The sequence below is a fragment of the Corythoichthys intestinalis genome, chromosome 9 (genome assembly GCF_030265065.1).
Source record: "Corythoichthys intestinalis isolate RoL2023-P3 chromosome 9, ASM3026506v1, whole genome shotgun sequence".
NCBI classification, from domain to species: domain Eukaryota; kingdom Metazoa; phylum Chordata; class Actinopteri; order Syngnathiformes; family Syngnathidae; genus Corythoichthys; species Corythoichthys intestinalis.
In genome coordinates, this window is record NC_080403.1 from 34,566,014 (window position 1) to 34,582,794 (window position 16,781).

The following is a 16,781-nucleotide window of genomic DNA, read 5'->3' on the forward strand; positions in this document are numbered from 1 at the left end:
GGCGTGGCATGGAGGCAATCAGCCTGTGGCACTTCTGAGGTCTTATGGAGACCCAGGATGTTTCGATAGCGGCCTTAAGCTCATGCACAGTTTTGGGTCTGGTGTCTCTCAACTTCCTCTTTACAATATGCGACATATTCTCTATGGAGTTCAGGTCAGGAGAGTTGGCAGGCCAATTGAGCACTGTAATGCCATGGTCAGTAAATCATTTACCAGTGGTTTTGGCACTGTGAGCAGGTGCCAGGCCGTGCTGAAAAATGAAATCTTCATCTCCATAAAGCTTTTCAGCAGATGGAAGCATGAAGTCCTTCAAAATCTCCTTATAGCTAGCTGCATTGACCCTGCCCTTGATAAAACACAGTAGACCAACAACAGCAGCTGACATGGCACCCCAGACCATCACTGACTTTGGGTACTTGACACTGGACTTCAGGCATTTTGGCACTTCCTTCTCCACAGTCTTCCTCCAACTCTGGCACCTTGATTTCCGAATGACATGCAAAATTTGCTTTTATCTGAAAAAAGTACTTAGGACCACTGAGCAACAGTCCAGTGCTGCTTCTCTGTAGCCCAGGTCAGGCGGTTCTGCCGATGTTTCAAACACGCCTGTGCACGGTGGCTCTGGATGTTTTTACTCCAGACTCAGTCCACTGTTTCTGCAGGTCCCACAAGGTCTGGAATCGGCCCTTCTCCACAATCTTTCTGAGGGTGTGGTCACCTCTTTTGGTTGTGCAGCTTTCCTGCCACACTTTTTCCTTACCACAGACTCCCCACTGAGGTGTCTTGATACAGCACTCTAGGAACAGCCTATTCACTCAGAAATGTATTTCTGTGTCTTAGCCTCTTGGTTGAGGGTGTCAATGATGGCCTTCTGGACAGCAGTCAGGTCAGCAGTCTTGCCCATGACTGCAGTTTTGAGTAATGAACCAAGATGGGACTTTTTAAAAGACTCAGGAATCTTTCGCAGGGGTTTTTAGTTAATTCGTTGATTCAGGTGATTAGGTTAGTAGCTTCTTTAGAGTACCTTTTCATGATATGCAAATTTTTTGAGATCGGGATTTTTAAATTTTTTTTTTTACTTTTTTGCCAAAATCATCAATATTGAAACAATAAAAGGCTTGAACTACTTCAGTTTTATGTAATGAATCGAAAATATATGAAAGTCTAATGTTTATCAGTACATTACAGAAAATAATTAACTTTATCACAATACGCAAATTTTTTGAGAAGGACTAGTATATACAGTGGGGAGAACAAGTATTTGATACACTGACAATGGGAAAACCCATTGGCAGTATATCAAATACTTGTTCTCCCCACTGTATACTAGTACATATATGGCATGGAATGGTAAGGTCTTATTGTTGATAAAAAACAGACAAAAAAAACAAAAACATTTTTTGTGATAGGATGGGAGTGCATAGGTGAGTAGCCGAGAGCGCAAAGTGGAAATATGTGTTTACCAGTTGGAGTAAGACGACAGTGCACCTGTTGGTGCTGCTGTATACTGTAAAAGCTTTGATTTATGACAATAATGTGGGCCTTTAATGAGAATGCTAACAATCCAATTCACTAGAGACTTTCTGGGTGGATTATCACTAATTAGAACACATTGGTTACGGTGGCATCCCTTCTGGAGTCCTCAGAAAACTGCTTGTAATGTGGATTAGAACGGAGCCCAGAGTGTCTTTACTTTGGTAAGGACTTATCCGTGTCCCAATGGAATTAAGATATACACTGGAAATAAAATGTCTTTCTATCCTTGGTCCAATGTCATGTTATTGTGAATGAAAAAACAAAAAAGATCAAGATTTACAACTGTTTTTTTCACCCTTAATACAACCTAAAGCTTGTATATATTAACTGGAAAAAAGTAAAGTCTAATGAAAATGAAGGTTAATTTGGCCTTTCTAACTAACTGCTTTTTTCTGACAGCACTCAGTCGGTGGCTGGTCCCCAAAATCTTCTTTAGTGTGACTATACTGGTTCTTTTGGTGATAAACAGTGATGTATTGTATTTATATTTACCTTGATTAAAATTTTCATATAAAAAGTAGTTTCATAGGCACTGCATTTGTGTCATGTAATAAGGTAACATGTAAATACAGTATGTAGCTCTTTGCAATTTCATACTATACAATTTCCATACCAAAGCAGGCAATGTTTCCATCCAGGCCAATATATTTGAGATCCCACTTGGCAGCTTCCATTTCTGTGGGGTCACTCTCAGTCATGTCATCCATGGCAAAGACAGCCTTTTGACGGAACTCTGCATTGTCGTCAAAGTTGATCTTAGCATCAAAGCATACCACTGGTCATGTAAGCAAAGAGGGGACAAGAGTAAGGGTGACAGCAGGAGAAAAAGTACAAGGTTTCACAGGCAAACAGGTGTCACATGCAAACAGGTAATTATGAACAACAACAAAAAAATATAAAACAAATCCTTGTGGCTCTTCGAATACAGTACATTATTTCACAGGTTAACTTGGTAATGAATTGCTGCTTAGTGGCTTCTTGCTGCCTCAAAGGAATGGACCATTATAATAGAACTCATGGGCATTTTTTCACTTCAAAGATTTAATTTCAAAGAGACCACATTCTTGAGGCTACCTACAAAAGACAGCAGGCAAAATATTTTCTAGTTTGTCTGAGGCGTTTCAGCAAGAATGCTGTGATGAAAAAACAGTAATGGCATCAATGCATAACACCAGAATGATCTTTTAAATGTGTAGCTCATACTGGGAATGAATAATCTCTTCAATACCTGTCAACTCATACGGTTTGCCCGTATTTTGTACAGGATTTTCTATTCTTTTTAATGGAGACGACATACAGTAAACTTCATACAGAAAACATGAGTGATTTTTTTTTTTTTTACCATATGCTGTACATATAAACATGTCTATGTACGATAGAATGATATTTTCGTTTACGGTGGGAAAGCATTAAGGGCAAAAAGAAAAATCTCATTCTGTGAGATTATGCTTTGAACATGTGTATCTATTTATTGTGTTCCGTAGCAAAAGCACGTCAAACATCCCGCGAGTAGAGTTTATGATCTAAAAAGCCACTTTAAAACAGCAGTGCATATAAACAATGTGCCAAGAGGAAAATCCTACGAGCCCACGAATAAACATTTTTCTGTTCGAGACTCAGCATCGTTGTCTATTAGCAAAGTGACAAATGCTGAAGTTCTATTCTGCCACTTTGTTGTCAAGCATAATGTCCCACTCTCTACAGCAGACTGCTTCAAACTCCTGTTGAAAACTGTTTCCAGACTCAACAATTGCAAGGATATGAATGTTTTGTTTTCCAAACGATTTTTTAGTAGTAAACAGAGAAAGTTAAATTTCGTAGATACCAATTAAATTCAATTAAACTTTTTTGTTTGTTTGTTTTACATTACTAGCACTGTGTGTTGCATTCACATTTATTAATAAAGTCATGTTAACTTGTTGTAAGTTGACAGGTATGCTTTTCAGTTGCCAATACTCGGACCGGTAGATTCCGGTACTGTATCAATGTAAACCATATACACTGCAAGCATTGGCACCGATGCAATTCTCTCAGATAATGCTAAATTTCTCCCAGAAAATGATGGCAATTTCAGATGCTTTGGTAGTAATATCTTCATCTATTTTGCTTGCAATTAAAAAAAAAAACCAAAGAGAATGGGGAAAAAAATCGTTATCATTTTACACAAAACTCCAAAAATGGGCCGGACAAAAGTATTGGCACGCTTTGAAAAATTATGTGATACTTCTGTAATTTGTGTAAAACAGCACGTTACTTACCTGTGGTACCAATAACTAAATCACACTTGCAGCCAGTTAAAATAGATTAAAGTTGACTCAACCTCTCTCCTGTGTCTTTGTGTGTACCACATTGAGCATGGAGAAAAGAAAGAAGACCAAAGAACTGTCTGAGGACTTGAGAAGCAAAATTTTGAGGAAGCATGGGCTACAAGTCGATCTCCAAAGACCTCAATGTTCCTGTGTCTACCGTGTGCAGTGTGCTCAATAAGTGTAAAGCCCACGGCACTGTGGCTAACCTCCCTAGATATGGACGGAAAAGAAAAATTGACGAGAGATTTCAACAAAAGATTGTGCGGATGGTGGATAAAGAGCCTCGACCAACATCCAAACAAGTTCAAGCTGTCCTGCAGTCCGAGGGTACAACAGTGTCAACCCGTACTATCCGTCGGCGTCTGAATGAAAAGTGACTCTATAGTGGGATACCCAGGAAGACCCCACTTCTGACCCAGAGACATAAAAAAGCCAGGCTGGAGTTTTCCAAAACCTACCTGAGAAAGCCAAGAGCGAAGAATGTTCTCTGGTCAGTTTAGACAAAAGTAGAGGTTTTTGGGAAAAGGCATCAACATAGAGTTTACAGGAGAAAAAAAGGCCTTCAAAGCGAAGAACACGGTCCATACAGTCAAACATGGCGGAGGTTACCTGATGTTTTGGCGTTGCTTTGCTGCCTCTGCCACTGGACTGGTTGACCGTGTGCATGGCATTATGAAGTCTGAAGACTACCAACAAATTTTTCAGCATAATGTAGGGCCCAGTGTGAGAAAGCTGGGTCTCCCTCAGAGGTCACGGGGCTTCCAGCGGGACAATGACCCATAACACATTTCAAAAAGCACTAGAAAATGGTTTAAGAGAAAGCACTGGAGACTTCTAAAGTGGCCAGCAATGAGCCCAGACCTGAATCCCACAGAACACCTGTGGAGATATCTGCAAATGGCAGTTTGGAGAAGCCGCCCTTCAAATCTCAGAGACCTGGAGAAGTTGGCCCAAGAGGAATGGTCTAAAATTCCAGCAGAGCATTGTAAGAAACTCACTGATGGATACCGGAAGCGGTTGTTCACCATTATTTTGTCTAAAGGTTGTCCTACCAAGTATTAGGCTGAGGGTGCCAATACTTTTGTCTGGCAAAAAAAAATGCCACTCTTAATGAAAATATCATTTTGTTGTAGACTGCAACACCAAGAAAAAGTCAAATTGTTATTGTTATGATAGTTTTTTCATCATGAAAAGGCTGATTTGGAAATTATTTTCTTCAGAAATTAGGTCCATTGACAAGGCAGGCATTCTTGGCAAACTTTGATGGTTCTTGTTTTAGTCTATTCATCTAATAACGAATCATGCCATTGAAAAATGAGACAAATTACATGTATAGTTATAACCCATCTGTTAGTGCTTCACAAATCCACCTTTGGGACCATTCATTCATTCATTCATTTATATATTCAATTTCTGAACCGCTTATCATCACAAGAGTTGTGGGGTTGCCATAGCCTATCCCAGCTAACAACGGGCAGGAGGCAGGGTACACCCTGAACCTGACAGACAACCATTCAAGTACACACTCACACCTATAGCCATTTTGGAGTGTTCAATCAGTCTACCAGTCATGTTTTTGGGATATGGCAGGAGGCCGGAGTGCTTGGAGAAAGCCCAGTAAGGCACGTGGAGAACATGCAAACACCACTCTCAGAACTTGCTCACCACTCTGCCACCGTGCTGCCCTTTCAGGACCAATAGTCTTTAAATATACAATTTTTTAATAAAACCTCTGTCTCACTTGATGAATACACGGGGCTACTTATTATTAAGACACTTCATTTCTTAGGTACAGTAAGTATTTGTTCATTTTCAGTACCGCTTATCCTCAGAAGGCTCACGAGAGTACTGGAGCCTCTCCCAGCTAACTACGGGCAGGAAGCAGAGTACTGAAAGTGGTTGCCAGCCTTAGTTAGCATTTTATTGAAAAAATAGTGTAAACATTTTGAGACGCAATACTGTATGGAATATTCACTCCACTTAAAATCTTATATGGTTTTGAATTTCTCGTAGATTCAAAGTCTATTAACAAGCCCAATGCTGAAAAGACTCATAGTTTCTTAAATATTCAAGGAAAACAACACATTCAGTAAGGAAAATAAGTATTTGAACACCCTAAGCTCTCCCACTTAGAAATCATGGATGGGTCTGAAACTTTCATAGTAGGTGCATGTCCACTGTGCTCAATCTTCAATGAACTGGCTGAAGGAAGGAGCTTGTTCTCAAAATCTCACAATGCAGGGCCCCAGTAGTCCTCTCTTTAATGCAGTGCACTCGTCCTGTCCCATGCGCAGAAAAACACACCCAAAGCATGATGCTACCACCCCCATGCTTCACAGTAAGGATGGTGTTCTTGAAATAGTACTCATCATTCTTTTTCCTCCAAGCACACTTAATGAAATTATGACCAAAAAGTTCTATTTCACTCTCATCTGACCACAAAACTTGCTCCCATGACTCCTCTGCATCATCCAAATGGTCAGAGGCAAACTTAAGAAAGGCCTTGACATGTGCTTGTTTAAGCAGGGTAAACTTCCGTGCCATGAATGATTTCAAGACATCTTAGTGTATTACACAGAGTAACCTTAGAAATGGTGGTCCCAGCTCATTGACCAACTCCTGCCATGTAGTTCTGGGCTGATTCCTCACTTTTCTTAGGATCATTCAGATGCCACGAGGTGATATCTTACATAGGGCTCCAGTCCGATTGAGATTGACTGTCATGTTTAGCTTCTTCCATTTTCTGTTGATTGCTCTAACAGTGGACCTTTTTTCGCCAAGCTGCTTAGCAATTGCTCCGCAGCCCTTTCCAGCCTTGTGGAGGTGAACAAGTTACTTATTGTATGGGGTGGACAAGTGTTCTCATGCTGCTATTGACCTCCATGGAGTGGAGGTGGAATTTTCATAGGCAGACTAATAGGTCTTTCAGGTTCAGAATTCTAGCCGATTTCTGGATTTTTCTTTTTAGATGATCTCTATTACAATGGACATGCACCTACGATGAACATTTCAGAATCTTCCATGATTTTTAAGTGGGAGAACTTGCAAAATAGCAGGGTGTTCAAATACTTATTTTCTTCACTGTATTTGTTTCCAATCTTTAAAAAAAAGCACGTAAATAAAAAATGATTTTGAGGAGAAATCATCAAAGCAATATAAAAATCTGTTCTACCCTTGGACACCCATCGTAGGGTTTCTGTATGCGTCACACCTGCAGAAATACCTATTCTAATTGGTAGTAGAAAGTCAAGCCATTTTATCACAAATTTTCAGTCAGGACAAAAAATATAATGGCACATATTTAAGGATCTTTTAAAATATGCACTTTCTACAATGTATTTTTTAGGTAGCCCATAACCATTGTACACAAAATAAAGACATTTTGATATATTGAAATGTACATTGATTTGAATAATGATAGAAGGTACCTTGTCCTTCAGGAGTCTCTCCAAGAGGGTTGACTTCAACTTGAGTGGCGTCGACTTTCAGGAAGAGATCATAGAGCCTTTTAATCTGATCTGCTGCCTGCAAAGTCCATTGAGGGAAGTAATTACCTGATGGTTCGGCTCTGAGCAGCCGGCCCAACCAAGACCAATCAGCCTCCCACGCACGCAACAAAACATGGCAGATCACCTTCACTGTCACACAGTCTTGAGTTTCTTTTGCATGAATGTCAGATATTGATATTAAATCAATATGACCAAATAGCAACAAATACAATTTAACACAGATAATCTATCATCTGACTATCTCAAAATACAACCTAGGGAAACAAACCTAAGGAAATGTACATTTGTTCAATACCCTCTGGCAAACAAGCTAAGTGTTCTGACACTTCACAGCACAGATCTGAAAAACTATTAATAATATCAGGTTCTGTCTATAAATAATCATGCAGCTGTCTTTGAATAAACTGTGTAACTGTATACACATATATGATATATCATTGTGTATGCATCATACTTTTATGACTCCTTTATAAATACCTCATTGTCATGAATACCTGTCTCTGCAGAGTTCCTTTGAAGCCCAAATTAGCTGCCATGCGAACTGCCTGGTCGTCTTGTACACCATCAAATATATCTATGACTTCCTGTGAGAGTTAGAGTGAAAAGCCTGTTTCATTAGTTTGCTTTTTAAAATGATTGTGTTGTACCAAAGTTCAACAACAATGTGTATCACATGTAGCTTCATAGGTTTCTGTTCAGAAAATGTGTATTAACTGTATTATAACTGGTACTTTTATCAGACGACTACAATAATGTAAGCAAGGACTCTTTGGAGAAGCAATCTTTACATTTTCCAAAGATGTCGTTATTTGTACTCTGTGCCTCCAGGACTTGCCCAAACTAACCATTAAGGATGTACATAGTGTTTATAAAACCTTTTACAGCACACCAAGCAGCACTTAGCAGTAGGGTTGAATATCAAAACACTGTGTCATTGGGTACCAGTGCCGAAGAAAACCGGTAGTAACCAGACAAAAACAAACATTTCAGTGCCTTATTTTATATTTTAAACAACCAATTCCTGTTAATGTGTGTGACGTTAGTGATGCTAGAATGTAGAGTTAGTAGGGGTGTAACGGTACACAAAAATCTCGGTTCATTACGTACCTCGGTTTTGAGGTCACGGTTCCGTTCATTTTCGGTACAGTAAGAAAACAAAATGCAAAATATAAATGTACTAGTTGTTTATTACACACCTTTGTGCTTTCAACAATAGGAACATTAGCCTATACAAAGCTAGAATTCTGCTCAAAAAGTAGCAGGTATTTAAAGATAATCCAACAAGAATTTGCGTTTCAGACCCCGCATATTGGTCAGCTTTCTTTCTGAAAGAAAGAAGAAAAAAGAAGTCCTGTGCTAAAGAGAAAAGCAATCCCAATGACCAAGATTTCAACATGTATTTTAAAAATGAAATGCCTCAATGAATCTTTTTTTTTTCTTATGAGGTTTATTGGTGGATTTTCACGTTAAAGCGCCACACAGAAATTAATAAATGTAATTGTGTAAGCAGGATCTGTGTATTATTCTTATTATTTAATTACAGCTGTTTTAGCTCATTTCAATTTATTTTTTTTAAATGGGCTATTATTTATTTTATTATGTGTTCATATTTTACAAATGTGATGTAGTATTCATTTATAGACCCCAATCACATGACGTCACAACTCCGCCCCCCTGACTGGTGCCATATTGTCCGTCAGCTCATCGCGCTTACATATTACCGCTAAGTACATTCCTCCTATTACAGCGTGTTTTTCTGCTTGTCTAAGGAATCACCGTCAAGTAAACGAACCCAAAAACCTTCCTGACAATCGTTAGCATTGATTAATCAAAACGGTGAAGGCATGTGTGGCGGTTGGTTGCAGTAACAGAGAAGATAACCGGTCATTTTACTAGTTGCTGTGTGCCCATTGTTGAAAGGGCATCTCGAAAGCAGCACGGTTTGTTTATCTCGGTCCATGATGCGTTTGTGTCGACAGCCGTTAGACAGTGGCGAAAACATCAATATGATACCAACACGTTCGCTTACATCATCAGACGGAGACTACGAAGCTCGTTGCCACAGCAGCAATAAGATGAGCGCAACAACAGGTGTTGTGCCGAAAAATAGCCGCCCTGTGTGAAATGCCCCCCCCCCTGACGGGAGCGCCCACACGGAAACGACTTTCTTGTACCGTGAATATGTATTATTTTACTCTGCTTGAACTAATGAATGTCATAACTGTGTGATTGTCATTGGGATATGGTCGTGAAAACCTGTAGACTAATACATTTCTGTTCAAAGATGGTTATGTGGCCCAGTCCACGATTTGTTACTAAAATACAGTACTCATATTTTGTGTAATTCAATTATTTTAAACTGATCTTAGAGTCGTAAATCCATTTCTGTAATGCGTCCATGAAAACATTTGATGTTTTTACGTCAATAAAGCGTTATAAATAAGCGTTCCCGTCAGGGGGGGACATTTCAGGCGGGGCAGCTATTTTTCGGCACATACCGGCCCGTTGTCGATCAAGTTTCATTTTACAATCGTGACAACGGTGACGCTCAGCTGACCAAATGTCGGTTTATATTCGGGCCGGTGCCGATTTTGGGTACCCGACTCCTCATCGTGACATAAACTGGAGTATGATTGGAAATTTTGTGGTCTCAGGACGAGCGCTGACGCACAGGACGGGACCGGACGGGAGGAAACATCGGTTTGGGCATCAAATATGGATCTGGCGACTGGATCAACCGAAGCTTTTCCAAATAACGGCTTTTATGCAACTCATCCAATGAGTTTACAGTGTCTGAAAGCACCGGGGCTTCCATAATTTGCAAGTGAATCCACCTTTAGAAACTACGATAAATGACAATATGGACACACAATGAAGGACAATATGGCGGCACAATACAGCGATCACGTGATTGTGTGACGTTGGTGATTGGGGTCTATATTGTATATTTTATGTTGTATAACTTTAGTTCCTATGTGAATATTAGTTCCTACTTGTTTTGTTGTGGTAGTAGGGTTTTGTATTGAACACGGGGCCGGGTTGGTTATTATTATAGCAGAGAAAACAGCAGTAAATCAACAAAGACAAGTCAACTGTGCTCCGATCTACCACTCAAGAGATCTGATGGACTCAAAAAGTGGGTTACGATTGCATATTAGCTTGAAAATCGACCCGATCCACCGTATTTTTACACGAATGACTTCCGGTCTGCACGATCCTAGCTACCGGAAGTAGTATTGACGCAGGAGGCTCGCGTCTCGCGTCAAATAATAAACTCTGCTGTTCTTTTCGCGTGTGTCGTGTTGAGCCGCTTCTTGGACGCGTCTAACACGCGGCCGCACTCCAACTGGTGTGCATTGGCTGACTGACTTTAGCACTGCGTTCTCGCGGTGGCCTCGTTATTGCGCCGTTGACGTTTCTGGGTTATACTATCCTACCGTGTTGGTCCTCATTATAGTAAAGAAGACGAAACAAACATAATCTACACCAGGGGTTTTCAACCCAGTCCTCAAGGCACACTGTGGGTCCTGGTTTTTGTTCCAGCCGATCCAGCAGAGACAGTTGAACCAATGAGGCTTCTGCTAAAACAAGCCACACCTGACTGCAATCAACTGATTGCACTTGTAAAACACCAGATTGGGGAAAAAGTGTTGTCATCTTGTTTGGTAAGAATGAAATCCTGCACCCACAGTGTGCCTTAGTGGAATAGGTTGGGAACCCCTGATCTACACAAACAAACTGTTACCCGATCCACTCACAGCCTCGAAAAGTAAGGGTTACATTATGTCAGAAACTCGTTCGGTACGCCTCCGTTCCGAACCAAGCACCACTGTCTCAGGAAATTAGAATATTGTGTATTCTAATTTCCTGAGACAGTCCTGTATATATACACAGGACTGTCTCAAAAAATTAGAATACAGTGATACCTCGGCTCACGAACGCTTAAGCTCACGAACTTTTCGCCTCAAGAACATTAAATTCGCGAGCATATAGTCTCTGCTGGCGAACTAGTTTTCGGCGGACGAACCAAGCCACGCGGTCGGACAGCGCCACGAGAAGCTGACGCACGCTCACGGCGTCCCAGTTCGTCCCCTCCCTTTCGTTGAGTGCGGACGTGGTTTGTGTTTGATAGACATTTTGGACCATATTGAGTGTACTTTTGCTATTATGGGACCGAAAAAGAGTTACATACAGTCCTTATGGAAGGTGACTCGTGTTACCAATTCGCCCTCGACTGGTAATTGGCGGTGCTTTCAGCTTCCCACCGTCGTGAGAAGTGGACCGGCGAGTCACGTTGGCTCGTTGTCGTCGGTTGTCTTCGGTTCGCCCGATTTCCTCTCCAGAAAGGAGGCGGCGTGCATACAAACACCCAGAGGCGTCGGATGGCTTTTTGTGGGCACTTTTATTAACAACCAAAAGCATGTGGGGGGCACAGCAGTGGAGTCTACGCTAACTGCGCACTTTGCCGGTAACACTCTCCTTCCAAACAGTAACTCCCTCCCTCCTCCTCCCACTCCTCCCACTCCCATACCATCGCAAAGGTAAATAAAACAACTTTATTATACAGTACAGTTTATTTCTTTAATTATAATACAATAGCACACTTATTATACATAAAATAAGGTATATTTTTGTGTAGTTTTAAGGCTTATTTAGTAGAAAATTATGTTTTATGGGGACCTGGGAACGGATTATTCTCATTTTAATGGTTTCTTATGGGAAATAAATGTTCGGAAGACGAACTTTTCGCCTCACGCACACTTTCTGGGAACCAATTATGTTCGTGAGCTGAGGTATCACTGTATTGTGTATTCTAATTTTCTGAGACAGTCCAGTACATGAGTGAATACAAATACAAGAGTTAGTGTTGCTTTTGAAACAAAAATGCCAATCTTGTACAGGACTCTGATACTCTGCTGGAAACTTGAGGCTACAACAACAAAGTTGTTGGAGTTCACTTAACCAGACAAGGTTGAGGTGTTCATATACTTGGAGGTAGGTTTTCGGAGGGGAGGGCTTAAACAAATCCGTTTTCTACTACAATAGAACGTGGTGTCCACCACAAATGGCATACCTTAAAGATGAGTTCTGGGGTGCTTGCTGCTACTTCCTCAATATCCATACCTCCCTGGGGGCTTCCAACCATAACAGGACCATTGCATGAACGATCCATTAGAATGGCAAAGTAAGTCTCCCTGCTTATGTCCAAGGCCTCAGCAACCATCACCTGGACGTGGACAAAAGTAGCAAGGTGGCTGATGGACAAATTTAGTTGGCGAGAATAACATTGTATACAGGTTATTGATTGTGGCTCTGATAAAGGATAGTCATTTGCTGCCCCCGTTGGACAGTGACAAATACAATAAATTCAATAGTTATTGCATTTGAATCGTGAACACAAGGAAGAACTGGCAGAATCACTTAAAGCTCACTGAGCTGAAAAGAGAACAGAGAAGCACACAAGGCTAATTGGGAAAAACAGAAAAGGAACATGTAGGATTGGTTAGATTAATGGGCAGTATTGTTCTCCATTTCTTTTTGCTTTCAAACTATCACCTAGTAAAATAGGATGAATTGCCTTATCTATCCTCAGTGTTTAAGAACTGCAGTTTTATCTGGTCAGCCGCTGTTTCACTGTCTTTCATCTTGCAGCAGGCCTATACACGATTTTTTGTATCAAAACAAAACAATCTTGATTCTGCTTTTTTCTTCTACTGTATATTGTCTTATTCTACAACATCACTTCACACGCATCTCCCACCACCTCTGCTCAGCCCTCTATCATCACTGACAGCGTGTCCATGTAGCAGATGCACAAGTACTTCCCAATGCATGCCGTTCTGTGCTCTGTGGTGCAATAATGCCTGAGAGTGGATTCAAGCTTCATTGGAAATCTGACAGCTAAGCTGTGGCTGTCATATGATTGGCCAAGCTTAGACTAAAAGGACTACACTACTCTGCCCTTCAACACTTGCCAGTGGCAGATCTTTCCTGGTAACGCCTAAAATACTTCTCAATTAAATTTTAAAGAGGTCCAGTTTAAGGGAAAACAGTTTTGAAGCAGAGAGCCACAAAATAATATTTATAATAAAATGCATTGCCCTTTTGTTAACACTAACTGTTAAATAAATTGAAAATATCTATTCTCTAGTCCAATCTCATTAACATTTATAAAGTCTAAACACATTCTTATATTTAATTCTTAAATCTAATTATTTCTTCTGGGAAATCTCTATTTTCAAGCTTTGCCCCCTTGGTCACTTTGAAAATGTAAAACACTTATTGAAGAAGGCTGCTTAAAGACCAATACTAATTGATGCAGGAAATGTAAGGTACACTTTAAAACATTAAGACATTAAAAAAAAAACTTTTTTTTTTTTTTAATTGCATAACTTTAGAGAGATGACATAGTGGAGAGGTGGTTTGCACACCTCATAGTTCTGAGATCAAGGGTTCATTCCCAGGCTATGGCCTTCCTTTGCGGAGTTTGCGTTTTCGCCCCGTGCCTCCGTGGGTTTTCTCAGAGTACTTCGGCTTCCTCCCATATCCCAAATTTATGTAAAGTAGGCTGACTGAACACTAAATAATTGTCCATCAGTGTAGTTGTGAGTGTGAATAATGGGTGTTGTTGTTTTTTTGGGGGGAACCAGTTCAGATTGTACCTCGCCCTCCTTCCCATCGTTAGCTGGGATAGCGTCCCGCACCACTGTGACCCTTGTGAGGACAAGCAGTATGGCAGATAAATGAGTGAATTAATCTTTGGAGAGGCTGTAACAGATTTCCTCTTCTTTTAGGGGCGGGAAATTATTTGAGAAAATGACTGTCCAGTGTTATGAGCATGGCCATGAAACAAAATAGGCTCATATTTTAAGGCAACAGCGTACCATCAAATTAGATATGAGGCGGGGGTGTCAAAAACAATTTTCCAGGGATGACTTACCGTTTTTACTTTCACTCCGTCTTTCGGTGTCTGCTTGGTCGTCAGATTGAAACCAAGCATCTTAGTGGCCAGTTCACCAACAACTGCTGGGCTGGTGAAGAGGTGTTAACATATTAATATAAATTAAAACATATAACACATAACATATTAACAAGAGAAAAGACTGACTGACAATGAATTTTGAGCATTAATGCAGCATTTTGTGGGTACAATGTAATGTGACTTCACATATTCATCACGCATGAAAATGGGTCAGGGGTTAAAAAGGTGAGAAGGGTGTGGAGGAAATATGTTCCGGTAGGGCTGTCCCAAACGACTAATTTTATCCCGATTAGTCAGCCAACTATTTTTACAATTAGTCGACTAATAATTATTATTTTTTTACTAATATAGCAATGAAATTTTTGTGACGCTTATAAATTCACGAAAACATTTTGGAACACTTAAATCCTTTGTTAAAGTACATATAAACATGTAAATAACAATAATTAATCACATATGAACACTAAGGTCAAATGCTGATTGTAGGCCTGAACGATATTGAAATTAACTATCATTGCGATTTTTGTGGAGTTTGCGATATTAAAACAAGAAAATTTTGACCAAATAACTTGAATAGCTCCATTCGGGATTGCTGCACTGTTGACGAAGAAAAACAGTTTGGTCGTGCTGCCTAGCAGGAGGGAGAGTGAGACTCTGTGGTGCTGTATGAGCATGAAGCAGAAAAACATGAATGCATGTTGTTTTTACATTCCGATACTCTGAAAAATGGCGCCATCGGCCCTAATTTTTATAACTCAGTTTAATCCAGGATCAGTACACTTGCTGCGTTCATGAAGTAAAACAAAAATTTTAATGTTGAAATAAAGAAAAAAAATTTCACGTCCTGCGATGTGACTATTGCGCATGCGCACATGCGCGATGTTCATACGATATATTGTGCAGGCTTAGCTGATAACATTTACTAGTGCGAAAGAATGGAATGTAAACAGATTGAGAACACTGACTTCGCCTTTCCAACATTTTTCAAAACAATTCTTCTAAAAAAAAATTTCTAGCATTATTAGTATAGTATACTACTGTATATAATAGTATAATAATAATTATAATATTAATTGCCAATCCTATTTTTAAAAAGGGCGTCATTTTAAAGTTATTCTTAGTGTACAATCTGAATCCTGTAGTATTATAGCATTTACATATTATAGTATTAATTCTGAAGGATGTGGGATTAACTCCAGAAATCGTTATTTATATGACAAACGTGACGTGTTTTTATTTTGAAATGTTCACCGGAAGTACGTTCGTTAAACCGCTAACAACTTTACACTCCGCGAAAAAGCACTTTTCGTCATTGCTTGTGGTGTCACTAATAGATTTTTTTTTTTCCCTCATTCTTTCGTTAGCAAATGCTGTTAACCAGGGATTTTTCATGTTTGAAGTGTCACCTTTTAACCGCAAGTTTGCATTTTGGAAAAGACTGCCAATGTTTTATAGCAGGCTAAAGTAAGTTGTCTTTTTCCCCCCATTAGTCTCAGTGTAATAACGCTAATGTTTACAATGTTTAATATCGATGTGTTTCCTTATTTTGTATATGTGAATTGTAATTCTACAGCCTGTTGTTGACCAATAAACGTCTGCACACAAAAACTGGAGTCTCATGCCATCTACACGCACGCACAAATGTATGCACGCACGCGGTGATAAAACGCAGCTGTGAAAATTACCGACCTTATTTTTATTTACCTTGCCATAAATGGACTCATTGCATATTGCGTCAGGCTTAGCAACTTCAATCAAACATGTTGTTAGTTAGTTAGATGGACTTACGAACCCCCCTAGATTTTTTCATTTGCATTTCAAAATTAAATGTATGATATTGGTCTCAGTTTTAAACGAAGGCCTGTCGTGATACCAAATTTTAGCAGGCGATATACTGTCTCATAAATTATTGCGATATGCATTTACTCTATTCAACCATGAACATAGTGACAATACATCTTATAAATCACCTATTGAAATGCAATAAATTGTTATTGTTAAATAAAACACAAACTATATTAAAATAAAATTCAAAATATTAAAAAAAAGCACACAATACATAATGAGTCATTTTAAAGCTAGTTAGGTGCAGAATATGAAATAGGTAAGAAACCCACTGTCACATTAAAGATGTTAATTTGATCCAAAATGACTGACATATTGTCCTGCAAAGTGCGCATGCAACAAATTTGAAGCCAAATTATTATCATTTATTACATCATATTATCATTGCTAATCATATTTTTCATAACGGGTGTCATTTTAAATTTATTCTTAGTGTAGAATCTGAAATATATGTGATTGCCTCCAGAAATCTGAACATGACATGCTTTTATTTTGAAATGTTCACTGGAAGTACGTTTGCTAAGCCAATAATTATAAGCTTTACACTCAGTAAAAAGAAACAAAAACAAAATGCACTTCTCTTTCGACATGAATGTTGTA

The 16,781-nt window shown here is 39.5% G+C and overlaps 1 protein-coding gene across 4 annotated transcripts in view; it reads right to left on the minus strand.

Annotated features, from left to right (window-relative positions):
- Window positions 1-16,781, minus strand: part of suclg2 (succinate-CoA ligase GDP-forming subunit beta) — a 130,634-nt gene that overhangs the window by 72,624 nt on the left and 41,229 nt on the right. For all 4 annotated transcript variants that reach the window (XR_009064358.1, XM_057845423.1, XM_057845422.1 and 1 more), the window contains exons 4-8: window positions 14,295-14,385; window positions 12,429-12,581; window positions 7,849-7,938; window positions 7,274-7,370; window positions 2,150-2,311 (exon numbers count right to left, since the gene is read on the minus strand). Coding sequence is in view for 3 of the 4 variants with exons in the window: in XM_057845423.1 (XP_057701406.1) it covers window positions 2,150-2,311; window positions 7,274-7,370; window positions 7,849-7,938; window positions 12,429-12,581; window positions 14,295-14,385 (593 nt within the window). In the remaining variant the exon portion in view is untranslated. The remainder of the gene's footprint in view (window positions 1-2,149; window positions 2,312-7,273; window positions 7,371-7,848; window positions 7,939-12,428; window positions 12,582-14,294; window positions 14,386-16,781) is intronic.